The sequence below is a fragment of the Scomber japonicus genome, chromosome 11, assembly GCF_027409825.1.
Source record: "Scomber japonicus isolate fScoJap1 chromosome 11, fScoJap1.pri, whole genome shotgun sequence".
Taxonomy (NCBI): Eukaryota; Metazoa; Chordata; class Actinopteri; order Scombriformes; family Scombridae; genus Scomber; species Scomber japonicus.
The window spans coordinates 24907133-24934273 of NC_070588.1; the positions used below are offsets into that span (position 1 = coordinate 24907133).

Sequence of the window (27141 nt, forward strand, 5' to 3'; positions counted from 1 at the left end):
ACTGTGCCTGCATACAATTTTTTATTTTTTATTCTTTGCGGCTGTCATATAATATAATACTCTAATTAATTTAATTAAAAGCTACAACATCTTAATCATAACCAGTTAACTTACATTGTATCCTGTGGGGGAATTTGGTTACTTTGTTTGTATTGTTTAGATTCAGTTATGACATGGATCTTTGTTCACAGTTCTATCTGATTAATATGCTTAGGCCTACTGTTGAGACCAAATTCCACATTGCTCCATTCCTAAGCAAAAAGCCAAACTTTCCAAAGCTGACAGTCCATATCAAATAATACATTTCTTCAATATCTGAATGTACAATCAGTGTTAATGTTAAAACGTATAAACACTGTAAGCTTTACAAAATATGTATGCACCTATTAATTTAGTTCATTACAACCTTTAGTCGTCTTGTACGTTAATGATTGCGTACTTTATTTAACTTCACAAAATGTTTGGAACTTGTTTCAATAAAGCAAAAAGAAAAAAACTCATCTGAGATAAAGTCGTTTCTGATTGGCCTCCAGCATCTATGACGCATATTCTCGCATCTGCGCAGACGTGCGGCGGTCTTTGTGTTTACGTTTGAAATGGACTCAGCGGCGTTTTCATGATATTTTTTAACAATTGCTTTGTGAGGTTTCTTTAATTAATTCATGGTCTTTACCTGGGACACCCGTTTGAAGACGCAAGGTCTACCGCTGCTTAGTGTAAGTTTTGATGTAGAGTAAAAATAATAAGTAGACTAACGTGCTATATTCAGTTAGCATTACGATAGCTATTCACAATTCAAAAAAGCTGGCGTTAAACTTCATCTAATGTCACTGTTGGCCTCAGTTTGAATGAGAACAATCAGTAGCTGTCTTTTCAGTTTTTGGTGTTAACTTTTAGAAGTGATTCAATTCAAGAGAAAATATTTTTATATTTAATTACATTTTTCATTCATCACCCAGAGCACAATGGCACCTCCAATGACTTCCAAGCAGGCTGCAGTATCAAAGATAAAAAACAAGATCCACAGTGAGTGTCATACTACAACCTTTATCTCTCCCATACATACACAGAAAGGATATAAAGTGTGATGTAATTTTCATGATATAATTTAACACTGTTGCTTCTATTTGCACCAGACACCTCCTCCTTCTTCAAGGTGTCTTTGAAGACCAACAACAAGGCTTTAGCTGTTGCATTGGGGGCCCAGAAGGAGAGGAACAGGCAGCTAGAGAAAGAGATTGTGTACCTGCAGAAACAGGTGGAGGCCCTGTGCTTTGAGCTGGCCACCAAGAAATACAAGCACAGGAAACTGGTGGGTTCGCATTATAAACAAGACATGTTGGTCAATTTAGACCATATGTTGGTTCTAATGTACAGAATTTCACTATTCATTTTGTCTGTTCACAGCTCCCCATTTTGCAAAATCTCCATAGCAACACTCTGCATCACTTGGACATGGTGGCTGAGCTTTTCTCTGACAGTGTGAGGAATCATCTCGATACGTTTTTATGTTTGATATATTTATGGCATGTTTTCAATGCGATAAGTACATTTAACATATATTTATCCCAAAGAAATGTGAAAACTGTGAGAACCTTGCTGAGTCAATGGGTATTGGCAAATGGCAGGATATGATCATATGAAAAGATAAGATTATTTTCCATCCCCACAGTGATGTATCAGGGTGTGAAAAATATATATCCTATATCCAATCAGAGAATCTCATTGAGCTCAAGATCTCCTATGTGCAGACACCTGAGTACAACTAAAGACATTGTTGCAAAGAGAAAACACAACAAGGACAGCCAGTTGTATAAAACACAAACACTGTAAACAATCACAGACATCTAAATTAAAAGTTTTGATTTATTCAATGGGGTGAGACTTCAAGTTTTAAAGTTGTAATATTTACTCACTGGGTAACAGTCGATAGCCGGTCCTGGCAAGTGGTCTGGTGAACAGTATTTTCAAATTTGAGAAGAGATGTGATACAATGATGAGAGTGTGTAATGTTACTGGTATTCATCTCCTGTAATAAAATGTGAGGCACAATTGTAAACTGCATCAAGTTATGGTAAACTGGAATGGGCAGCAGGAGAGTACAGGATATCTTCATAGTCCAGCACAGACATGATGGTCGATTGCACAATGGCTTGATAGGTTATACCAGGCTTAACATGTCATTGTGATCTTACAGGATCTCCCTAAACTATCTGATTACAAGTCTGCTGACATCAACAGTGACGATCCTCCAATCAGAAGGTGAGTTGTGCTTCAGAGTTAACTGTACTTTCAACCAATAGTTGTTCCTTACACTGATTTAGGCATCTGTAAATCACATCTGATTTCTTTATCTCTGTCTTGCTTTCCCCCACCTCTTCCCTTACTCCCTTTATAGTCTTCCAGATGAGTTACCACCTCAGCCAGAAGTGTCAAGGGAGTCACTTTCCCTCCAAAAAATAACAGCGCGCGTTTCTGAGAGAAACATGTCTGCAGATGTCTTCAGTATCCAGAGTGGACCCAAAGAGTCCACTGATCTTTGCAATGGTAGGGGGATACAGTATTGAAATTTTTTGTGTTTTGAAAATCATCAAATGTTGCTGTTATCTGTCCTATGATGCTGATGTGATGTTACTGTAAATATTGATTTGTATATTTTTCATAACAGGTAACAGCTCTGATGAGAAAAGACATTCAAACCAGCGTATAAAGTCTCGCAAGACATTAACATCCCGTCAGTCCAACAACCTGAGAGATGAAGTAGAGAGGCTGACGATGATATTCTCTCAGTCTGACTTTGATATGAAGTCAGTCCCCTGTCTTCAGGACAGTCAAACCCCCTCAGTCGTCAGCACAAGTGAAAAATTGAAGCCATCCCTTTCTAATGATGTTAACCTTCCCAGTGGTTCGGTCATGGAAACTGGACTAGACCATGATAACAAACAAGAGAAGACTGTGCTTCAGAATATAACAATGGAGATGACGACTCTTAATAATACTAATGAAATAGTCACCGTGGAAACCAAGGCTAAAAAAACTGGTCGCTCTGGTAAACCGAAAAGCAAGAAGAAAAAGGAACAAGAAAGCGAGTCAAGTGTAGCTGAAATTCCTCAAGTGAGGAAGTCTGCAGGTTCGAAGTTGAGTGAGGTCCAGAGTGAGGTCCAGAGTGCACTCCCTGACACTTTGTTACAGACAGATGAACATGCGCCAGAGGATTTTGGAGAGCCTGAAGTTACTGAGCTTCAGTTCCCAAAAACACAGAGTAGCAAAGGTGTGGTCTCTCGCATTCCCAAACTGAGCAAGTTTGAAGCTGGCAATCAAGAAATGGCAAAGGACATATTCAAATCCCTCGACCACACCAAGTCAAAGACAAAGCCCTGTGACATTGTCTTACCAGACCTGGATGATTATTTCATGGATGTGGAAAATCACCTTTCCAAAGCCAAAGAAAATATGAAATTACCACCAGAGAAAGATGTTGCTGGAGAAGCAAGATCTAAAATCAAATGCAGAAGGTCCAAGACCAAACATAGGAGGATGTCTTTTGTCACCAGGAAAACTTTTGTCATCTTGCCTTCATCCTCTCATGAAAGGGAGAGCAGTCTGTCCAAATTGGAACTGGCCCATAACAATGTGGAGGAAGAGGTTAAGGGACAATGTGAATCTTCCAAAGACAGAGAACTAATTGAGGAGTTCCTATTTCCTGCTGATGAGGTCACGCATCCAGTGACAGAACATGAAAGCCCTCCTCCTCCTCCTAGTGGCAGTAAACCACAGAGCAAAACAGTGATGGCTACAAATTCTGGAAGAAGTCAAAAATCAAGATGCAGAGGGACATTTGTGGTCTCAGTGGCCGAGGACATCGTCTCATGTAACCAATTGTCTCCAGAAATGGTTCCCATAGAGCAGGACAACCGTGAGGCAGAAGAACCATCAACAGTCATGTATGAAAGTTTTGTACGTCAACATTCGGAGCAACACAAAGAAACGCAAAGCTCCTGTAAGCGTCCTTGGGCGGTCACTCAGGATCCAGGAAGCTTACAAGAGGACTTGAGTAGCAGCAATAACCATGATGAAGAACTGCCGCTGGACCATATCTCCACCGCAAGCACAGACTTTCAGAAACCTAAAAAACCCAGGAGAGAAGAAACCGGCAGATCCAGCAATAAGAAAGCCGTGCAGAGGGAGGAATGTGTTGATAAGTCAAGTGAGAAGAAAATGAAGAACACATGTAGCCGTAGTAACAAAGGATTTAGGTCTGGGGCTGAAGGATGTTATCTTCAGGACCTCAGCAATGCTTTACCTCTCCATGACAGTGCATACATGCATGACTCTGAAAGCAAAGAACAGGTAGATGATCCAGAAGAGGTCGACTCACATTTTGACATTACTGGAAAAGATGACATCTCTGGACATTCATCTAATTCTAAACCCACCAAGTCAAAGTCGAGGACGGTTTGTAGAAAGGCATCCGAACGGCAGACGCCAGCAGAAAGTAGAAATTTAAGGGAGACGTTTGTGGTGTCCAGGCGGAACACTCAAGACAGTGTTTCACTAAACAACCGGAGGACTTCTAATGTGTCAGTCGCCTACAGTCGAAGGGTAGACACCAGTGAGGAGGCAGTTCATCAAAATCTAGGAGACCTGCTGACGGATGAGGTGCCACCATGGCTGGACATGGAGGACAGCACTGCCGACACTGAGGTGGGATCTTTACTCTGTAGTCCCAAAAGGAAGACATCAGGTTGGATGAGAGCGATGGAGGAGTCTTCTACCACCTCAGCCGAACCCTCTCCAGGTGTGTGGTATCCTATATACTGCAATTAGTTTGCTCTATTATAACTGTTTTCACTTTATCTGATCAGTCAGGTATATGAAGTAGTGACGTTAGCTAACATCCACATTGTCAGTTATACATTTGTGATCTGACATGCAGCAGAGAAGGAAGAGTTATTTTTAGTGTTTCATCCACAGATACATTTAAAGATGTAGTCATTGCAGATTTCAAATTGCCAAGAAAAAAACTTCTAAGGTTTGGTATTGTTTGAAATGTTTTAATACTAGTTCAGTATTATATTAAAGATGTTATCTGATACCTTACTTGTTTATAGAAATATATATGTTGTTTTAACCAAAGTTTCACATTTTAAATGTCCAATCACAGCCATACAAGAACTAGACCTAAATTAAATAGTCTAAAATTTGCAAAAAATTATTTCAAATCAGGAACTATCTGATCAAAGAATAGAAAAGAAAAAACAATAATTAACTGAAACCCTAAACGTACTAAGGCTTGCTCCTGGCCATTGTATTACCTCCCGGTGGTTTGTTTTATATTTGCTCAAACACTCATCTCTGATATTTCTGCCTCCACCACAACACAATGGAGGTGAATGTGATTTGGTTGTGGTGCTCACAGCAGTCCAATAACAACTGCTGACAGCTTGGAGTGTTTATCATCCAGAGTAATGTAGACACAGATTCTGCAGTTGAGTTTAATAAATTGCATTTATCATTTGCATTGTGTTGGAGGCAAATATAACTGTGTACACATAGGGGAGAATATGTTTTATAATTTGAGTATGTCTGATGGATTTCTAGTTTGTTTTATGTAGCAATATGAAATATGTATTGTAAATAGATTTTGTCTGTTTTGTTCCTTTTATTAATTTGTTGAAGAAGTCTAAAAGGTAAATGTGATCTAATTTATTGTGTTGCAGTTAGAAGAGTCTTAACATCACTGACCAACACCATTACAACCCCAGATATGGAGAGTGCAGGGAGGACCAGGAGACGGCATGGTGTTGTCAGTTACAAGGAGCCCCCCCTCAACAGGTGAGGACTTCCTGTCTGTACACATAGGACTACTCTCTTTATATATTGTTTTTTTGTAAACATCAGAACAAATGCATTCCTGCATGGACAAATAAACCAAACATAAATGTATTGCTCTTTCTTTTTAAACAGCAAAATAAGGCGTGGGGATAAATTCACAGACACCATGTTTCTGAGTTCTCCGGTGTCTAAGGATGACAAGAAGAAGAGGAAGAAGAAGGAGAAACAGAAGAAGTAGAACAAGCCAAAATTGGAGGAAACCATTTTGATAGACTGATTTCTTTGCCCCTTTATTTATTTTTTAAAGTTGCTAGTTTTCTTTAATACTTGAATAAAGACCTTTTTAATCAGTTTTGTTAATCAAATTAAAATGAAGTACCATTGTTTGTAGATGGCATAAGTAATGTCCATCCAAACACACATTTCACATTCCAGACAACGTATGTTTTGGTAACCACTGTTTCCCAGCAATAGCTGGCTGGTAATTGTTGGAGATTGACAGTAGGTTGGTCATAAATGATTCAGTCCAGGCTGTTCACCTGAGAAGTTGACTCCACATCAGTGTTAAAGGCTTGTGTTCCCTGTAAAGGTTACCAGGTTCAGTTTAGTATGACAGGAGCCAACTATGTTTAGGATTTAGTGTTATCATGTGAACTAAAGTACTTTAACATCCAGTTTTTGCTGTATAACAGTTTCCAGTCTCACAGCATTGTTTGGTGAGTAGAAATGCTTGCATGCGGAATTTCTTTTGACTCTGCCAGCCCATTGTGTATTTGTCTTTCCATTAAAAATGTTGTGCAGGAGAAAAGAAATGGATTGTGTTTTTGATTTGCTGTTTATAATTCATCACAGATAATGTATTTTTAAGGATGACTGTAATACTGGACAATCGTTTAATTGATAGCTCTTCATGTGAGCCTAAGAAGGTGTCAGGTTCATGACCTGGCTACACCACACTGCATCCACTGCAGTAAATTAACCAACTTATTTGAGGTTAATAATGTTATGTAAGCGTATCACCAATACATCAGTTGGTTTAACGGGATTTCCACTTTACTCAGTTATAGTTGGAAAATATTATATTTACCTTTGTAGGAGTCAGATGAAAATGGGGGCGAGGCAGCTGAAAAGAAGTGTTGAGGCTCTTCTGTGAGTAGATATTAAAGGCCAGACATTTTTATGATATGGTTATGAAGTGTATTTAAAATAACACTTTTTTCCTAATCTCAGGGGGGATTACATTGGGCAGAAACTCAGAGAGAATTCTTTCGATCCTAAAGGGAAGGGGACATCCACAATACTGGATGACCTGGTAATAATTTAGCACTGTATAAATATGAATTACCACAAATGCAATTAAAGTGTACGTTCACAATTTTTCAAGTGTGTCTTAAAACAACTGTCAGGTGCCCATATGAACACTGGAAGAGGTTTTCCTCACTGTTATCATTCCTCCTGTTCACACTGGCTATTAAAAGAGTAAGTAAGTGCATTATGAAGGAATATTCTGATAGTCAGTATGAACAGGAGAATTTTTTACAGCAAGAAAAGCCTAATTCAATATTCATTCATTTTAAGACAAACTTGAAATCTGTGTGAATCTGTCCTTTAAGTGGTTCTGTTATTTGTTTGCATGTTACAGGCTCACTATGATCTTGCCATCAGTGTTGCCCTGTGGTGGTTGGACAGGGAAGAGGGACGGGATGCCTTTGATGGTGATATCATGTAAGCTGTTTAGATATAGCTATAGTCTGAAGTTGATATTCTTTTGGATCTTTATCAGTTAGCACAAAAACACTGTATTCATCATTGAGATCCCAAAGCTTCCAAAAACACCAAATGTGTAGCTGAAAAGCTGAAATGCAGGGGTGTGTATATATATTCCACAATTTAAGAGCATCTGTTTGGGTAATGCAGCAACATAAACACAACATTTTAGCTCAAAAGATGGAGCCAGAGTGAGATAGATAAATGGTTTTGTAAACTGAATGGAGAATACACACCTATAACTCCATAAAGACTAGAATTTCTAGATGGTTAGAATGAGATTGTAGCCTTGAGCATTTGAACCCCCAACATTTCCAAGAAGTGACTGTATATGAAGTTGTCTAAGCTACAACAGCGTATTAGGGCCGTAACAATAAGGAGATACTTGTGTAATCACTGTGGCCGTTTAGGACTTTAATCTCAGAAATTCTGAAAATATATATGGCCCTAATACGCCATCGTACTAAGCTGCCTTGTATGAATCTTTTCCAACTTTTCTTTCTGCCACAGTGGAGCAGCAACCATCTCAGGAAGTGCCCAGTACCCTAATCACTTAGAACGGGAGGCCATGATCTTGTCCTCCTTTGCTGGGTTAATTATGGTAAGAGTAATTTATACATGAATGAAACTTTTATTAAAACACAATATCCCAATATAGTTGGGACATCTTTAATGACTTAACTGCTATAATTGAATTTGTTTCTAACCATAGCACCTTTTTCCTGATTTAGGATAGTCTGCCAGTGGAGGAAATCTTGGCTCTGTACAGATGTAAACCAGCTGCCTCTTACCCTAACCAGGAATCCAAGGTACAGTGAGTACCCTGGCTAATAGTGTCCATGCTTTTGTATTGTCTTTCCAGTATAATTTTGGCAACGGAATAGTTCATATCACTTTTTCCTATTCAACCATAGGGTGCAATTGTGTATCCATTCACTCTGTCCTACCATCCATTCGCCATGCTCAGCTCATACAAGGCTGTGAATCACTCCAAGAAACACAGTAAGTGTGTATGCATAATAAACACAGTTATCTGCTATTATCTAATACAATGGATCCCCAACCTTCTTTGGCTTGTGCCTCTTTATAGCAAGGTAATGCCCACTCACACAGGTTGCATATGATTTTAGATTTGTAACAACTTTTTGACTTCTGGTTATGGCAATGTGCTGACAATTTGCAGAATAACCTTACCAGACAGTGAACAGTCACAATTTGTGTTGAAATGGAAATACCAGCTAAAATGGCTTCGAAACCACCAGAAAAAGCTCAGAAATCTTCTAAAGCGAAAACTATGTGTGGTCCAGGACTAGCGGACTCAGATGCTAGCAATGAAGACTCACGACTAGCCCAAGCCAAATCCTTAACCTCATCCATGCAATGAAGAAAGAGGACTTTGTATTGAGATTTGATGGCCTATTAAGTGCTATTCAGGGAGTACAGGGTGAACTGAAGGTAATGTCTGTGCATGTTACAGAAGCAGAAGACAGTGTTAGCACCAATCAAGACCATATAGTATCACTGAAGACACAGACCAGCACCATGAAAGCAGCTACTGAGGAGCTGGTTTTAAAAGTGGATGAATTGGAAAATCGGACCCGCCGCTTGAACCTTCGCCTGGTTGGTCTACCAGTAAAAGAAGAAGGGACCAGCATGTGTGCTTTTCTGGAAAAGTGGATTCCTGGAGTGCTTGGTGAACATAACTTCCCATACCCCATGCTGGTAGAGAGAGCGCACAGAATTGGTGAACCCAGCATTGTTGATATCCAAGCTGGGGATCATTCCAGTGTGTGTCCCAGAGTGGTAATCATGAAGTTCCTAAACTACATGGACAAGTCCCGGTTCATGAAAGCCGCCAAGAGCAAGGGGCAAATACTCTATGATAACTGATCTAGGAGAGGGGGGGTGTATTTCAGTTGGGGAAGTACACTCAGTTATGTTTACAGTGTCTTCAACTGAGAAGCTTCATATTGGCCTGGCAATGTAATAGTTTGAAACTTCCCCCTCTGTATACCCTTGAAGATTTTATGTTAAGGTTTTCAAACAGGTGTCTTTTATATATATTGTCATTGTAAGAAAATCCAAAGAGTCATCACAAAACATACTACAATCATGGAGATCAAATTTTCAGGAGAATTTAATAGAGGAAGCCTTCTTCTGTTCTGTGTTGTTACTTGTTTTTTTAAAATTAACCAAATGTGCAATAAATTAATGCCTTTTTAGGTGGAGGTTCACTCTTGACTTTCAAAGTAGTAGCTTGACAAAATATATATCATTGAGATCACCAAGACAATTAAGACACTATTAATGCTGAAGAGGACCATGATATTTGGTTGAAAGTTTCAGAAACAACAAATGATTTGGACATTTTGTTAGAGAATTTGTTGTCAAGCTGGTCTTCTTTCCTTATTCCCTTTATGCCACTTCCATTTCCTTATTCTTTCTTTATTCCACTCAATTGTGTGTTTTTTATCTTGAAAAACTCTTGTAGATCAAAAGTTGAAAAGATGGCTGTCTGAGAGGGCAAAGACCAAAGCCCCCATCAGAGGAGTTTTGCCAGAGTCCTCATCATCTTCTTCCTCTTCTCACTCTTTCCTCAGTGTAAGTGACCACAGCATCTGAATTTCTGCAATTACATTTCTGTTTTTGACCAGAATATTTTAGCAGAAAAGGAAATGAGAAAATATTGATAACAGGAACTAGGAAAGGGTTAGGTTTTTCAGAACTTTAGCTTGGTTTAAAACGTGCATGAAAAGCCTCTACTGCCTCCCTGTGGAAATAAACAGACATGATTCTAACCCAACACTCCACCTCTTCTCTCCTATTCATCTCTCTCAGGACAGCACTGAGTGTCACAAGGACAAAGCTAAGCACTATGAGGGTTCACAGGAGTCTCTACAGGACTGAAGTCCCCCTCAAGCAGCACTACTTGCAGTTTGTTTCTGTCCTCATGATGGTCTTCATGTCTATTTCCTACAGGGAAAAAGTGTAGTATTGTGATGATTACACTACAGTTTCCCACTTGTGCTGCCTTTACTTAATTTATGAAAACAAAGCATCATTATTCTGTTTTTTGCTTTCATTGACAAGTGTGATAGCAACATTAAAGATGGTGATGATTGTGGCTCATGATGTGTTGCACTGATGATCAGTACTGATTCATATCATGGTATCACTAATGCATTATGAATACACACATGTTGACATTATTCTATCTAGTTACTTAGCATCATCATTCACCACGTTTTCAAATTCAACACATGGTTAAAGGCCGTTTCTGTTTTGTGATGACTTTTGACTTTCTACATAGAAAGATTAATCCACTCGATGAAGGATTAGTGGATAAAACGTCTATGTGATGTCCATATCAATAAAAAAAGGGCACTGCGGGTCAGTAATTTGCCTGGTAGGACTTTTGCAGTGATGATTCAGGGATTTTTGCTCTATGCATAGGATCAAGACTGTTGGCAGCGGTGCCAGCGTGTTAAATCCCTGCTCATTGAAAAAACAGCTAAAGTGGGATCTGCTAACCCTTTGATTGAGGTTTATATAGCGGGGCTCTCGTCCTGCTTTGTGAGACCACCATTTTCCGTAGGTGACTGGCTCCAGCACACTTTTCAGGATGAGTAGTAAGGTAAGAGTGTTATCACTTTGTTTTCATAACCATTTTCATAAAGCAGTACAGGACATACAGTATGGTAGATTAACAGTATAGAGGTCTAAAAGTAATAGATCTGCTTGGACAGGGCAGCAGTGTTGATGAGGTGTTGTAACTGTAACTATTTACATCATGTTTGGGTTGTGGACTGCTCTACATCCAGAAAAACTGTATCATAAAATGGTTCAAATTAACTATGATTGGTAGTAACACAGCCATAGTTATCACTATTGGTTTCTGTTGACATGATAGTACAATAATATCATATATATCTACTTGATCAGAATTTAATGAGCTTGTTATTGTGAATTGTGACATTCTGTGCTTTGCTTTGATCCCTCCTTGCTTCCATCTTCTTTGCTGGACCCAGATCACTTTTTTTGAGGACAGGAACTTCCAGGGCCGCTCCTATGAGTGCGACACAGACTGCCCTGACATGCACCCCCATTTCAGCCGCTGCAACTCCATCAAGGTGGACAGTGGCTGTTGGGTGCTGTATGAGAAGCCCAACTACACCGGCTACCAGTATGTGCTGACCAGAGGAGAGTACCCTGACTACCAGCGCTGGATGGGTTACAATGACACCATCCGCTCCTGCCGTACATTCAACTATGTGAGTAAATATTTTGCCTTCCTTGATTCTAGACAACATGGATTTAACTGAGGATGAGTGATTTATCTACAAGCCCTCTGTTGTTACTGAAGCACCACAGAGTCCTTTAAAAAAAAGATTTATCAATGAAATTATTTGTGATTAGGTGTTGTAAATCTGAAATTCAAACTCTAAATCTTAAACTTAGGCAAAAAGAATGAAGGATAATCAAAGGCCCCTGCACTGATGCTGTTCAAACGCTGCACTGTCCTTCAATGTCATTTTCAGACCAGCGAGGGCCCCTACCGCATGCGCATCTATGAGCGACCCAACTTCCAGGGTCAGATGATGGAGTTCAGCGATGACTGCGAGTCGGTGCAGGATCACTTCCGCAGCCGCGACATCTACTCCTGCAATGTGATGGAAGGCTACTGGACCCTCTACGAACACCCCAACTACCGTGGTCGTCAGTACTTCATGAGGCCCGGAGAGTACCGCAAGTTCAGTGACTGGGGGGCCACCTGCGCAACCACCGGCTCCTTCCGCAGAATCACAGAGTTTTAAATCTGACCTGAATTCATTGATTTTGCTTTTGAGTTTCATCACAAACACTCTTTTGCTCCTTTAAAAAAAAAGAAATTTATTGAAACTAGTAATGGCAATAAAGTAATTAAATTCAAGTCTTAAGATACAATAAGGAGTGGGATGTTTATCTGGCTATGATAAGATAGATAAGGAAGAGACTTGCATGGCATATCTATATGATATGGTTTTAAACAACTAAATAAATGGATCTATTGTCAACTATATTCCTTGTGTTTGTGAATAAATATTTTGTCATTGACTGAAATTACAAAAAAAAAAGGTTATTTTGGGTAATCAATCATCTCTGGACATGGCAGTATCAATACAACTATTATTATTGTATTATAATCCTCAAAATACTATTTCCCACAATAACTTACACTGTAATTTCATCATGAATTAAAGTACACTTATACCGTTGTGTGACCCTTACAGTAATAAAGACACCACACACACACACACACACACACACACACACACACACACACACACACACACACACACACACACACACACACACACACACACTCATGTTTCCATCACTTCAAAGGACATTACATTGACTTACATTCATTTCCTGGTGACTTATCCTAACCCTAATCATAACCTAATGACAAGGAAGACACTTCAGTATCACAGAATTAAATATTTTAAATATATATTATTTTAAGTTTAACCACTGATAAGGTTACAGTTGTTTATATATCTATCTGCCCATGCTTCCAAAAATACTTTCAGTTTGCTTTACATTGTATGAATATACTGAGTCCATCCCATTTTAAACAAACACAAGATGGGCAAAAGAGCTCAGCATTGACTGTTCCAGCGCCTGTCCATACTGTGGCTCTTGCTGGAAGCTGTACAGTGTCTGTTAAACAGGAGTGGGAAGACTCTCCTATAGTCTCTGCTGACACCAGGCCTCATTTGAATAACAGCACACATAGCAGTGCCCTCTCCCACAAGGTGATGTATATAAAGATGAACCTCCAGTGTTCAAAAACACAGAAGCAGCCATTATGGGAAAGGTTTGTGCCTCATTTTACACTACACATGACCTCAAACTGAAATAGAAACAAAGCTTTTCTATTAGCATTTCAAAGTGTCAAAAATAAGCCAAATGTGACAGGTTACCTTATTTTTGCTCTATCAGATTATCTTCTACGAGGACAGGAACTTCGCAGGCCGTCACTATGAGTGCATGAGTGACTGTGCTGACCTGCACTCCATGTTTGACCGCTGCCGGTCCATCCGAGTGGAGAGTGGCATGTTCATGGTCTATGACCGTCCTGGTTACATGGGAAACCAGTACTTCATGAAGAGGGGAGAGTACTCTGACTACATGGGCATGACAGGCTTCAATGACTGTGTCAGGTCCTGCCGCATGATCCCCATGGTAAGACCTTCTGTAGCAGTCAGATGTGTACATAATAACTGACATAAAGAGGTAAAACACCTGAAAACATGCCAAAATCAAGCCTGAAATGTGGCTTCTGCTTCTTGCATAAATAACAAAGGAGTTTATTAATTAATTTCAGTACTATTTAAGCAGCCTATCCCCTAATAATGCAGATTAATCTGAAATTGAAGTGTGAAATGAAGCAACTGAAGGGGTCCTGAGTCTATATTCATTTTTATCGTGTAGTGAACTATCATTTTTACACAAATATTAATAATCTATCTATCTTTTAATATCTAAAAATTAAAAAGGCCACTTTACAGTAAAGTTTTATGAGCTAAACCTGTTTTATACCTAAATATGGGTTTTATCAGAACCTAGTTATCAAAAGTTGTATTTTAAAGTCAAAATGTTATCTTTAAACGAGTAGATTTTACTTTAACAAATCCTGTCTGACCTCCCTGTCTGCTTCAGCACAGTGGCAACTTCAGGATGAGGCTGTACCAGCATTTTGACATGCAAGGTAATATGATGGAGCTGGTGGACGACTGCCCAAACCTCATGGACCGTTTCCACATGTCCAACTTTAACTCCTGCCACGTGGATGGCCACTGGCTGATGTACGAGCAGCCAAACTACAGGGGACGTCACTACTACCTGAGACCCGGCCAGTACAGGAGCTTCAACGAGTGGAGCAGCATTAACTCCAAGATCGGCTCCATCAGGCGTATCAGGGATCTCTAAAGACAGAAGAATGGTTCTTGTGAATTGTTTGCTCTTTGCCTTGTTTCACACGCTGAATAAAATGGCGTCAGTGCTCAAGTGTATTCAGTTTTGTTCTTGTTCTCTGCATTTGGAGGGCATGTTTACTCATGAGGAAGTGATGGGATCATGGCCTGATATCAGGACTCTCATTAAAGGTTTGAATAAAATACTGCAAGCGCTGACACTTACCACACCAAGGCTCAAGCGTTATCTATTGTAAAGCTGAAAGAAAGTCTTTCTGCTTCTCTACCATTCACTTAATCTACTTTTCACTGCAATGTATAGTAAATTAATTTGAAACTGAAGATCTTTAGAGTTGAAGTTCAGAATTCTTTTGAAATGACTTTTGAAAACAACAGCTGAGAAGGTCACAAGGTCAATTTAGTAGCTGTAGTGGGAGATTTCAGTCATTTCACATGATGTTGATCAGCAGATGGAGTTCGCCCATTATCATGAAAAGATTGAAACATGAACCTGTTTTAAAGCCAACATGGATGAGATGTCTTTAAAATGCTTAGGAAAAAAAATTACTCTGCAACTACTTCTGATGAAAGTCATGTCATGTGACAAAAGATCTAAACAGCTACAAAACAGACAATGTGTTTTCTGCTTTGAAATTTTTTTGGACATTATATTACAAAAGAACAAATCTGGAGTAAGTCAAACATATCTTTAAGTGTTTTAGCAGTGTGTAGTTACTGTATGTATGTATTTTTTGACACAGAAGGTAAATGAAATAATGTCACCACTGAAAACCTCCACTAGAGGGCAGTTTTGGGGATTGAAATGATAGACAATCCAAACTAAAAAAAAGAAAGACACAAATACTCATTAGTACCCAGCTGTACTTGACTGTAAATCAATAGAAGCGTTTAAGTAAGGTTATACCATAGTAGCTAATTACTCACCTTAGTAATGATAAACAGTTGTTGGGATCTTCAGCTAACACACGTGAGCTGTCCTACGTGTGTCCTACTAATAACATAATCTGGACATAAGAATATTACATTTTACAACACAAGAGTGTTAATACTAAAACAGAATTCAGATAAAATAGAACAAAGTGTTCTGATGTGACAATATCGCTGTAAGAAGATAGTTGGTTAAAATCAATAAACTTTGCAAATGAGTGAAATTAAAGTCATGAAAGAAACATAAATCCGTACCAAGAAGTCCGGTGGTGCCAAAATCATCCATGGGTGGCTTTGATGAGAGAACTATAAAACAAAAGGCCATGCTCTTAAAAAAAAAACAAAAAAAACCCCACCACCATCAGTGACGACAAGGCGAGGAGGTCTGTTTCATTCTAAACCCTGCTGCCTCAACATCCCCAAACAACCGGTCAGCTCTCACCTGTACAAACATAACTCCTAAACATCTCTTCAGGATAACACAGTGGCACAAATGCCAAAGATTCCTGCCCATTACAATATGAATGACACATGCAGAGTCTGCATTTCACATTCTCTATATATGTAACATGTGGGAGTCTTCAAAGAGCTGGATGGATCACACAGGGCAAGGCAAACCACCCAACATGAGTAAGGTAAACAACACAGATCCCACGAGGGCAGAGGGCAGAGGGGGGCGTGGGGTGGGGGGTGGGATTGACAGTGGGTTGTTCATGTTGATATGTGACAGAAAAAAAGATCTTAGTGTGACCCAAACATGGGCAAACAGACTGAAAGGAATTAATTAAAGGTGAGTGAAGCTAATAATGGATCAATAACATGACATTGCCAGAAACAGGGAGATAAAATGGCTAATGTCTATTGTAAAATCATTTTTAGTGTCAAAGTGTTCTGTGGCGTGATCAATGGACAATAACAACAAAACCATTATGATTTCCACGTCTAGATCATCTTTTATGAGGACAAGAATTTCTCTGGGCGCCATTTTGAGTGCTCCGGTGACATTGCGGATATGTCATGCATCCTCAAACGCTGCAACTCCATCAGGGTGGAGAGCGGCTCCTTCGTGATCTATGAAAAACCCAACTACAACGGCAGCCAGTACTACCTGAAGAAAGGAGACTTTCCTGACTACCAACACTGGATGGGTTTCAGCGACTTAGTCAGCTCCTGCCGATTCATCCCCGCGGTGAGGTCAAAGCCAAGTTTCACATACTACTACTGTTATATTACTTCCCCTGAAAGAGTAACTATTTCTGGCTTTCAGTTGGAGACAGACTAAAATCATGAAATATTGAGCTAATGGTAACTTAGGTCTAAAAATCCAGTTTATATCATCTGTTTCTATCAGTTTGTTGGAACATGTTATCCATCAAAAATTGATTGATTGCAACAATTGATTGAGATCTTTCAATGATTCATCTACCACTTATTTCAATTACTAGATTACAGCAATACTTTAAATAGAACATGGGACAAACTTAAACTTGATGTGACTATAATAATAGTATAGTATCTGTGTCTGACTAAATGCTATACTAAATAATCCTTCATTCCTGTTTCTCACCAGGAACATGGCTTGTTCTACATGCGCCTGTATGAGCGCATAGAGTTTGGAGGTCAGGTGATGGATCTGGTGGACGACTGTCCCTGCGTCATGGACCGCTTCCACATAAATGACATCTTCTCCTGCAACGTAACCAACGGCTACTGGCTCTTCTACGAGCACCCAAACTACCGGGGCAGGATGTACCTGATAAGACCTGGAGAGTACAAAAGGTTTAGTGAGTGGGGTGGCAGGACCGCCAGGGTCGGTTCCATCCGACGCATCATGGACTGATCTGTTTGAAGGATCCCAGAAAGGCGTGGAGGTTTTTGAAAAGGCTTCGTGCTCAGATTACTGCCAGACAAAGAGACTTAAGTACAAAATACTGTACCTGAAGTTGAAGATGTGATGATACTGAAGGCCAAGGATAAAGAGGTGGTGATATGTGTGGTGATATTTTGGAATTATACTTAAAAAATCAAGGCAACATCTCAGTTTCCTGTAAAGTCTCTGAAATATCAACCCCTATCAGAATGGTATGTTTTCCTGATGTTAGGATTATGGACTCAAGAAAGAGACTCACTGGAAAGTACTCAAGAGCAGCAACAACAACATGTTTTTGGATCAAAAACTCAACATAAAGCAATTGCAAAGACAATTTTAAAAATGTACCGTTAGTTGTGAATACTGTAACCTTTAGGCTGAATGTTGATGGTAGGTAGGCTGAACTGTGATGTATGAGTGAGAGATGTATGTAAATGCTTCATAAAGTACAATGTTATTCTACCTCAGGTATTATGTACATAAAGATTAAAACATTTTCTCTATATATCTCTTAAGACAATAAATTGTACAGACTTTGATGTGTCGTCTCTATTAAATATCAGTATAACTTCAGTATTTGCTGATGCTGTGTGGAACACCTCTATCAGTCTATTGTACAGTGGCATTTTCGGAGGGAAATTGTGATGAACATGGAGGAAAGAACAATAAATCATCACACACCAAGAGTCATCTATACATAAACAGATTTTCCTACCCGCACACCCCCACCCCTGATCCAACATCCCTGTTAGGGATATATTTGAATGACAATACTTTATGCTGTGCAATCACACAGCTGCCCTTTCTGTCCTTTTTTTTATAAAGCACAGTGGCTTGGCCCAGAGACAGCATTGAGCGGTAATACAGCCTGATGCCAACATAACCATGGGAAAGGTAAAGAAAATTAAAAATTTTTTAACTCACACTCTACATAGCTGTATCTTAGTCTAAATTTCTTCAGATCTTATTTATTTGCAGGTTGTTTTTTTCTTTTAAATCTCTGCTCTGCTACACATTCACAGCTCTGTGTTAAACTATATTTATGCAATGATTGCTTCTGCAGATCATATTCTTCGAGGACAGAAACTTCCAAGGGCGCTCTCATGAGTGCAGCAGCGACTCTCCCGACCTTCATTCCTTCTTCAACAGGTGTAACTCCATCAAGGTCGAGAGTGGATGTTTCATGGTCTATGAGAGGCCCAACTACATGGGCAACCAGTACTACTTGAGGAGAGGAGAGTATTCTGATAACCAGCGTTTAATTGGCATCAATGACTGTGTTAGATCTTGCCGCTTAATCCCCCAGGTAAGTCATAAAGATTTTATGTTATGTGAAAATAGAGTAGTTTTAGATTGTTTTGACATTAAATGGTTGTTTTTTCAAAAGCTATATTTCAGTAGTGATTACCAGTCAAACAACTTGAAAACAACTAAAATGTGTCTGGATACCAGTATCAAATATATATATCACTGCACTGCAGATAGAGATAGTAACAGAGTTTTTTACCCTGTGCCAGCACCAGGGCTCCTACAAGATGAGGCTTTATGAGGGCTCAGACATGTCTGGCCAGATGCATGAGCTGATGGATGACTGCCCAAATGTCCAGGACCACCTCAGCATGTCCGATTTCAACTCCTGTAATGTGATGGACGGCCACTGGCTGATGTACGATCAGCCCAACTACAAGGGCAGAATGTACTACCTGAAGCCCGGAGAGTACAGGAGATACAGCGACTGGGGAGGCAATAGCTCAAGAATTGGATCCCTCAGAAGAATCACTGACTCCAACTAAAGTCAGGCTTTGTTTAAATGCATCTTCCTTCAAATTTAACTGTCTGCTTTCCCAATAAACTAACTGCAAAATAAAACTTTCATGTCTTATTCTGTGTATCTGCCACTTCTCACTGATTTACTGCCTGGCAATTTGGAGTTCAATAGAATTAAGACTTAACACTACAATTGGTAAGCATTTTGTGAATTATCTCAACTATTGTGTGGTGCAGGTTTGCTCATTCTTGCTCTGGATGATTTTACTTCGTCTGGCATCAGAGGGCTAAAGAAGGCATTGAATATAGCTTTTCATTACCTTGTACACTGTTTAATCACCTCTATGCTTTGGAATATCATACCAAACAGTTTGTTAATTCATACAAATAGTTTGAAACACAAAACACCATATAGAGTGCAGTAGTACATACTGTGAGACAGGAAACTGACATGATAAACTGAGTTGAATATCACAAATGCAAATGCAATGATTCTGAGCAGACCTGGTAGTGAATTATAGAAATAATAAAGATCAGGATGGATCTAATAAAGCATATTTATCTCTCCATCTCCCTCTCTCTATATATCAAATAAATATAGTATTTCATACTTAGCCCTTTTTAACACACTCTTTTAAAATTTCAAATCCAAATAAAAAACATCTGAGATGATGAATGTAAAATCTGATTGTTATGACAAACATGTACCCCATCTCCTTTTATTATCTATTTTACAAAACACTATCAAATTATGAGAATTTCACATATTCTGTTTCTGGTTGTCTTCATATTTTTGTAAAATTGAGCGAAAAAGAAGATATTTGTGATAAAGATTAAAATGTAGTGTCTGGCCAAACATTAAATCCTACATAATGTAACTGATCTAACAGATAATTTAATCAAATGTGTTAGTTAAGATAATTTGCACTACAAATACTATAGTAATGGTTATATCATATTATAAAATATATCAAACATTATTAATATAGGTGTACATCCTAAAATGGACATAACTGATAATTCTACATTACATGTGTTCACATACAGGATGAAAGTTGAAACATGAAAGATTAGGCCTACTCCATGTCCCTGTAGTTATTACTCAAATCAAATGATTATTGTTCATTGACCTTTTAATAAACAGATAAACCTCAGTCATCAGGTTGTAATGTGGTTGTAGTTTTCCATCTGTATAAAGCTCCATCAATGGTATAGCACAGAAACAAATGAATAAATACATCTAAATAAACTAACAATTTAAACAATGCCACAAAATGAAACTCATTTTTTGCTAAATCTGGACCAAAAATGGAGGCAACATACAATGTTCGCAGTGTACTGTTACAGGGGAAGGCTCCAAAGAGTCAAATATGGCTGTGAGACATCAAGGGAATTGTAGTCCATTAAGTCAAAACTGTCCAACAGTTGAACAAAAATGCTGTACTACACCTGAAGCAACAACCTGAATTGTCAGTAAACTAAATAAAAGTTGACATAAACATTACACACACACACACACACACATACTGGTAACACACAGCACATTGTAACAGTGTATTCGATACTGTACAAATCCTAATAAACTCTTTAAGTCCAGTGCAGCATACAGACCAACAGCTCAGTACAGACCAACTTATTTGCATACAGTGGGCCTGCTCAGTTAGAGCAGTAGGGAGAGTGAATGGCTTCCTGCTCTGTTACGCAACATATTTAATGCGAAAGGGCTGTTCCATATTGTTCTGCAGCCATTGTCCACTGGATGTGTGGATACCATACTAGTCTTTTCCTTTGTCCATGCATGTCAAAACACCAAACCAGTTAATTATTTATCCTTTTTTTCAAATACAAATCCATATTTCTGACCCAATGTTGTGCTCCAACAAAAAGGTAAACATGTGCCAGTAGCCTTCAATTATAACTACGAGAGAATTTGAATAACAATACTTTGTTTGTCAAGAGGTAGTATAAAAAGCCCTGAAAACATGGGGAATCTCTCCAACGGAGACCATGGGCAAGGTAAGTACTGTTTTTCCTCTCTGCTCAGATTAAATGTAATTTGCTACAAAGCTTGTCAATTTGCTCTCATTATATTTTATGTTGAACAAATGGCTAAATTCTCATTCTCCTTTTGCTGAAACCATCTACAGCTCGTGACACTTGAACCTCTATTTTCCACCAGATTATCTTTTACGAGGACAAGAACTTCCAAGGTCGAAGCTATGAGTGCAGCAATGACTGCACGGACCTTCACTCGTACTTCAGCCGCTGCAACTCCATCAGGGTGGAGAGTGGCTGCTTCATGATCTATGAACGACCCAACTTCATGGGCCACCAGTACTTCATGAGAAGGGGAGAGTATCCCGACTACCAGAGATGGATGGGCTTCAGTAGCTGTATCCGCTCTTGCCGGATGATTCCCATGGTAAGTGTTTATTATTTGGAAAGTCGGAGAAGACAATGCAAGAATCATTTTAGCATCGATAGAGTCTGTGTTCAGTTCATGAAGTGACGATGACTTAACATATATTCAGGATTTGAACATGTTTTTGTGTTAACAGCGTCTATTATTAAATTAAATGAATCTTAATCTTGTCTTTCCACAAGACATAACATCATTTGATTGCTCCTTCTCCATTTGATCCCACAGTACCGAGGCTCATACAGATTGCGCATCTATGAGAAGCCCGATTTCAGCGGTCACATGATGGAGTTCATGGATGACTGTCCCTGTGTGTCTGACCGTTTCCATCACCGCCATGTCTACTCCTGTAATGTTATGAATGGCTACTGGATCTTCTATGAGTACCCCAACTACCGAGGCAGACAGTACTTCCTGAGAACTGGGGAGTACAGGAGGTACCGCGACTGGTGCGCCACCTGCGCCATCGTTGGCTCTTTCAGAAGGGTCACTGAATTTTAGCCATCAAGCAAAAACTTGCTGTAAATATCAAACACTTTGTTTATTAAAGATGTTGAATTTTTAACCTCCTTTGTGAATGTGTTCTCATTGACACACTTTTATTGTGTGGTTTGTATATCTTGTACTTGAGCACTCTTGTTTCATTGTATTTATTCCATTACTATAGGAGACAATAGGGGTAAACAGCATAATTGCACTGCAGCCAATCCAAATGGCATACACTTGTAAGCAAATAAACTACCCATCAAGTGGGCAACACCTGTTACATTACTTGTTTTGACTCACTTATTTTCACTGCTGAACTCCATAGATTATAAATACTAATATTACAAGATTAGCCCCCCTTTTTCTTCAGGCTGTCTGATATGATGCTCTGTAATTTATTGCTAATTAAAAACTACTTATTAAATCTGTAGAGATCATGATCTTACATAATACACTTATTTTTTTCTTTAATCATTAAGCATAAGTGAGAAATAATCCCAAATAAGAGAGTGTCAAGTCTCTGCATCTAAGTCCCACAGTCCCCTTGTTCATATATATGCTTTTCAAGTCCCAGACATTATGTGCTCTTCAACAAATGCCATTTAATTGTTTTAAACATACAATTATAAATTATGGTAACTGTATTTAAAATTAAATTTAACAAAAGTGAACTTGAATAAAGTCATTATTTACTCTCTGCTAGCCTTTTATAGTCTCTGGTACTGAATCTTTAAAAGCAGAACTCAGTACGAATAACTAGTCATTCTCACAGCTCTCTCTGTGTCTCTTACACACACACACACACACACACACACACACACACACACAGACACACACATACACGGTACATATTGTTAACAGAGAGGGGCACACAGAATGAGTGAGAGGAAAAAGTAGTTATTCTTTCTAATGCATAATGTCAACAGGTCAAAATCATAATGCTCAGCTATGAGTACCTGTCCAAACAGAGACTGACAATGAAAGCTGGGGGCTCTGCTCTATTATGTTGGGGAGGCACAGAAACACTTGTGGGGCCTCCATAACCATTTTTCCCTAAAGTCCCAACTGGAGTTATTACTACAGCTACAAAGTGACAATCCCTGACTGAGCTCCCACTTGCTAAAAACTGTATTTGTTGAAATGTCTTCACAAATAGCACTATAATTAAAATACTGACTAATATAGTATGTTCAGTTGTGTCAAATGGACAAACTTGAACTATTGTATTTATTGCAAGCAATATTAAAGGTAATCTCATATGAAGTCTTCTTTCTGAAAGCTATCAATATCCCCTTCATCCAATGATTGCATTGGGGTGTTTTATCATTTAGGCTACCCTGCATAAGCCAATTTGTCAATCCACTGACCACTGCTCAGTTACATGGTTACTACCCACACAGAGGCAAAATGATTAGTAGTTTTTCCTTTATAGACTCATCTTTCATGTTCTTATCATAACTGTTTTTTATCAATTCAGTTGTACTATATAATATATTTTTATTACATTAATGAACTCAGTTTTTATCACTTTATTTCACCCCTCCCTCATAAAGACAACCTGGATAGCCCATGTGTTAAATTCAATTATTTAGCAGGCAAGGCATATTAAAGCTGTACTAAAAAGCAGGGCTACCTATGAAACTAGAGAACTTGTTTTAAAAAAGCAATAAGCCTTTATGTGCCTTACTAATCTTTACACTTCAATACCCTATACTGTGCATAACCTGCATAAACTGAACAGCAATAACCAAGAGATAAAATACATTTATGGCATTCACATCAACACAGTATATCAACTTTTAAATAAAGTTTTTTTTTTAAAACAAGTAAACTCTTTCAGACTTTAATGTTACTCCTTTATATCTCCTGCAGCTCCTGTCATGCCTGACCACCTAGCACACTTTCATGGCAACTTAATATTATTGCGTAGTAAATCAGTACTGCAGTATATCAGTAAACAAATAAACCAAAAATACAACCAAACAATTTACTTTGGACTCTATGAGAAAACAATCTTGTAATTCACAAAACAAGACTTGAATGTAAAAATAAAAAGCATACCTAAGTGTGTTTAATTCTTTATACTAATTCAATATTTGAACAAGTTCTGGGTCTATCATATGTTTGTCAGATGTGTGGCCTGATGCCACGTTCCTTCCATCAGTGATAATCTGACCATATGTGGAGAACCTTCTGACTGAGAATGGAACACACACAAAGCTAATGCTTATAATAGACAATACAGATCACTGCTGCCAGAAATGTATGGATGGAGAACCATTGTTACAGATTTGTAGGCCCCGTTCAGCAAAAGTCATACTGCTAATTCATCAGATTTGCACATTTGAATAACAACACATCATGACCCGTGAGTTTCAGTATAAAAAGGCCCTGGAGTCATGGAGATAGCAGAGCAAGTTGAACCATCCACTGGGAACAACCAAAACCACCATCATGGGCAAGGTAATGAGACTAATTACTCATTTTTTCATTTATTCAAAACTTCAACTAATAATCCTATATAGTTTCTACATAGTAAAAAAAAATCAAAATTTAAATACATGAACACTATTAGATTCTTAAATTAAGATCTTCCCTCTGTTCTCTGTTTCAGATCACCTTTTACGAGGAGAGGAACTTCCAGGGTCGCTCTTATGAGTGCATGAGCGACTGCCCTGACATGTCCTCCTACCTGAGCAGGTGCCAGTCCTGCAGGGTTGAGAGCGGCTGCTTCATGGTCTACGAGCGTCCCAACTACATGGGTCAGCAGTTCTTCATGAGGAGGGGCGAGTACACCGACATGCAGCGCATGATGAGCATGGGAATGATGTTCGACAACATCAGATCCTGCAGAATGATCCCCTTCGTAAGAGACCTCACCTAACTCTCACTCTCATTCATTTAATATATTCATTTAAAGTTGCTTGCATTTTTTTGCTTTGTTTGTTTGTCATATTTACATTTTCCATGTATTGAACTACAGCACAGAGGCCAGTTCAGGATGAGGATCTACGAGAGGGAGAACTTCGGTGGTCAGATGAATGAGCTGATGGAGGACTGTGACAACATCATGGACCGTTACCGCATGAACGACTGCCAGTCCTGCCACGTGATGGACGGCCACTGGCTGATGTACGAGCAGCCCCACTACAGAGGCAGGATGATGTACATGAGGCCCGGCGAGTACAGGAGCTTCAGGGACATGGGCATGAGCGGCACAAGGTTCATGAGCATGAGGCGTATCACTGATATGTGTTAGAAATCTGTCCTTGACTTACTGACAAATAAAAATGATCTGTAATTCATAATCATGGTTGTCAATCACTTACTTTCCTTATGTGGTTTCTTTAACTATGAAAATAACCAAATGGCTAAGTAAATTGGAAAATAGTCTGAAAGGCAATCATGTATTATATACAATATGTTTAGTTACTGTAAAGGATACAATCAATAAATATATTCCAATGCAACGAAAAACATTTTACATCAAAATATTTTTAAGCACATTTGACTTTGTAACTAGATGTCTTATTTTTGTAGCTTTGGCAATAATTTCTATTGTATATACTTAATTGGGCAAAAAACATGAGGGATTGCAATGTTTTAATAACTTGTAGAACTGATGGCCAATCCTTCAAAAATAAGTTGTGATAAACTCTTTTAATTATATACAGAACATGAATATATCTACAATTTACATGGTGAAAAAATACCGACTGTACTGTTAATAGTAACATTAAGAACAACTTGTCAGTACCAGCATTGGACAAATTAATTTATGAAATTGTGTCCCTGCACCTCCAGCCCCCACATTAAGCTAGCACGTACCAAACAGGCTAGCCACCAAACACAAAGACCAAATTAATATCAGCCCTCTATCAAACTACCAGTAAGACAGCAAACAACTCAAACCCCAAACTTACTCTGGCCTCTTACTCTGGCTAAGTGAACCTTTAATTTGACATAATGGATCATGGGATCTTGTTGGACAGACTGAGAAACCTTGTGGGTCTGTCTGACATAGTTCTCCAGTGGTTTGAATCATTCCATGAATCCATTTCATTGTAACACTTGGAGACTTCCGCTCATGCAAATATGACTACGAGTATGTGGGGTCCCTCAGGGCTCTATCCTTGGACCACTCACATTACTGCTACATTATCAGCAAACACAACATTAGTCACCATAGTAATGTCAAAGATACAAAGTTTCTCATCTCACCATCCTCTACTGACCTTCATCCCTAAAGTCAACTGTTTGGATGGAATTAACCACTGGATGGCTTCTTTTAGCTGAAAAGGGAGGAAGGTAGGAAGCTAAAGCTCACAAGCTGCTGGTTTGTGACTACATGGAGTCTAGCTCATTAGAAACGAGTACACATCAATAACCTAAGAGTAGTCATGAATGGCAAATTTAGTTTTATGGATCATATTAACTTAGCTCGTAACAATTTGGTCAGAGCTATGGATTGTGTCTGAGTAGGAAGAAACACCTGTTTTAAGGTAAGACAGTTTATAATTACAATGTTAGCTGTCTTATTTGTTGTTAATATTTGCCAAAAAAACTTCAGATATAATTTAGATTTTTTTCACTGTGGGACTTGGTGACAGGAGAGAGCGGTGGACAATCCATCACTCATCATAACACATCTAGCACAAATCTAGTGTATGCTAACGTTACATTTTTACCCTAACATTACTTGCTAGGCGAGTGCTTTTAACATGCTCTGCTCTTTGATGTCTTGGGATGAATACAGCTAATTTCTTACTACCTTCATGTTGTCTGTTTCTTTGTTAATTGGACAGGTTCGACAGACTCTTACTGTTCTTGTTAATGTGCAAAGTCTACTGAGTATAACCACAATGAGCATATCGTCTCCCCTAATTTGATTCCATCGGTACATTATTTGTAGACATACTTGACTGACTATTGTGTCACATGCACTGGAAAACTGCTTCATCGGGCTATCAAAGTCTGAACATCTGTATGGCATCTGTAACTCCTCTGCCCTCAGGGAAGACTGTAATAACAACCTCTCTATCAACCATTTTAACAAACATTCACTGTTGATGATATCTTGAATTTCAAAG

General features: G+C 38.8%; 7 protein-coding genes and 1 long non-coding RNA gene across 10 annotated transcripts; all 8 read left to right on the forward strand.

Moving 5' to 3' along the window:
* The first annotated feature begins 1448 nt into the window (after window positions 1–1448).
* Window positions 1449–2467, forward strand: LOC128368228 (uncharacterized). The gene is made up of 3 exons (XR_008321959.1): window positions 1449–1482; window positions 2198–2262; window positions 2399–2467. It is a non-coding gene; the product is annotated as an uncharacterized LOC128368228 (long non-coding RNA).
* Window positions 2468–6943: 4476 nt separating this feature from the next.
* LOC128368219 (uncharacterized protein C2orf80-like) lies at window positions 6944–10509 on the forward strand. Its single transcript, XM_053329000.1, has 8 exons — window positions 6944–6984; window positions 7066–7147; window positions 7478–7560; window positions 8113–8203; window positions 8334–8411; window positions 8517–8604; window positions 10094–10203; window positions 10441–10509. Exons 1-8 carry the CDS (start codon window positions 6944–6946, stop codon window positions 10507–10509), a joined length of 642 nt encoding a protein of 213 aa, XP_053184975.1.
* Window positions 10510–11224: 715 nt separating this feature from the next.
* On the forward strand, window positions 11225–12416 carry LOC128367893 (gamma-crystallin M2-like). Its single transcript, XM_053328576.1, has 3 exons — window positions 11225–11236; window positions 11631–11873; window positions 12141–12416. Exons 1-3 carry the CDS (start codon window positions 11225–11227, stop codon window positions 12414–12416), a joined length of 531 nt encoding a protein of 176 aa, XP_053184551.1.
* Window positions 12417–13453: 1037 nt separating this feature from the next.
* LOC128367918 (gamma-crystallin M2-like) lies at window positions 13454–14577 on the forward strand. Its single transcript, XM_053328605.1, has 3 exons — window positions 13454–13462; window positions 13588–13830; window positions 14308–14577. Exons 1-3 carry the CDS (start codon window positions 13454–13456, stop codon window positions 14575–14577), a joined length of 522 nt encoding a protein of 173 aa, XP_053184580.1.
* Window positions 14578–16135: 1558 nt separating this feature from the next.
* On the forward strand, window positions 16136–17349 carry LOC128367930 (gamma-crystallin S-1-like). The gene is made up of 3 exons (XM_053328619.1): window positions 16136–16144; window positions 16456–16698; window positions 17080–17349. Exons 1-3 carry the CDS (start codon window positions 16136–16138, stop codon window positions 17347–17349), a joined length of 522 nt encoding a protein of 173 aa, XP_053184594.1.
* A 915-nt stretch (window positions 17350–18264) lies between these two features.
* Window positions 18265–19172, forward strand: LOC128367885 (gamma-crystallin M2-like). Its single transcript, XM_053328560.1, has 3 exons — window positions 18265–18273; window positions 18443–18685; window positions 18897–19172. The coding sequence occupies exons 1-3, from the start codon at window positions 18265–18267 to the stop codon at window positions 19170–19172; spliced, it is 528 nt and encodes a 175-aa protein (XP_053184535.1).
* A 1981-nt stretch (window positions 19173–21153) lies between these two features.
* si:dkey-57a22.15 (uncharacterized protein LOC795575 homolog) lies at window positions 21154–22066 on the forward strand. Of its 3 annotated transcripts, none has more exons than XM_053328521.1 (3): window positions 21154–21171; window positions 21326–21568; window positions 21794–22066. In XM_053328521.1, exons 1-3 carry the CDS (start codon window positions 21154–21156, stop codon window positions 22064–22066), a joined length of 534 nt encoding a protein of 177 aa, XP_053184496.1. The 3 variants fall into 3 exon arrangements, with proteins under 3 accessions (XP_053184496.1, XP_053184497.1, XP_053184499.1); XM_053328522.1 differs by having other exon boundaries at window positions 21154–21162; window positions 21326–21574; XM_053328524.1 differs by having other exon boundaries at window positions 21154–21162.
* A 2439-nt stretch (window positions 22067–24505) lies between these two features.
* On the forward strand, window positions 24506–25310 carry LOC128368062 (gamma-crystallin M1-like). The gene is made up of 3 exons (XM_053328791.1): window positions 24506–24514; window positions 24666–24917; window positions 25035–25310. Exons 1-3 carry the CDS (start codon window positions 24506–24508, stop codon window positions 25308–25310), a joined length of 537 nt encoding a protein of 178 aa, XP_053184766.1.
* Window positions 25311–27141: the final 1831 nt, after the last annotated feature.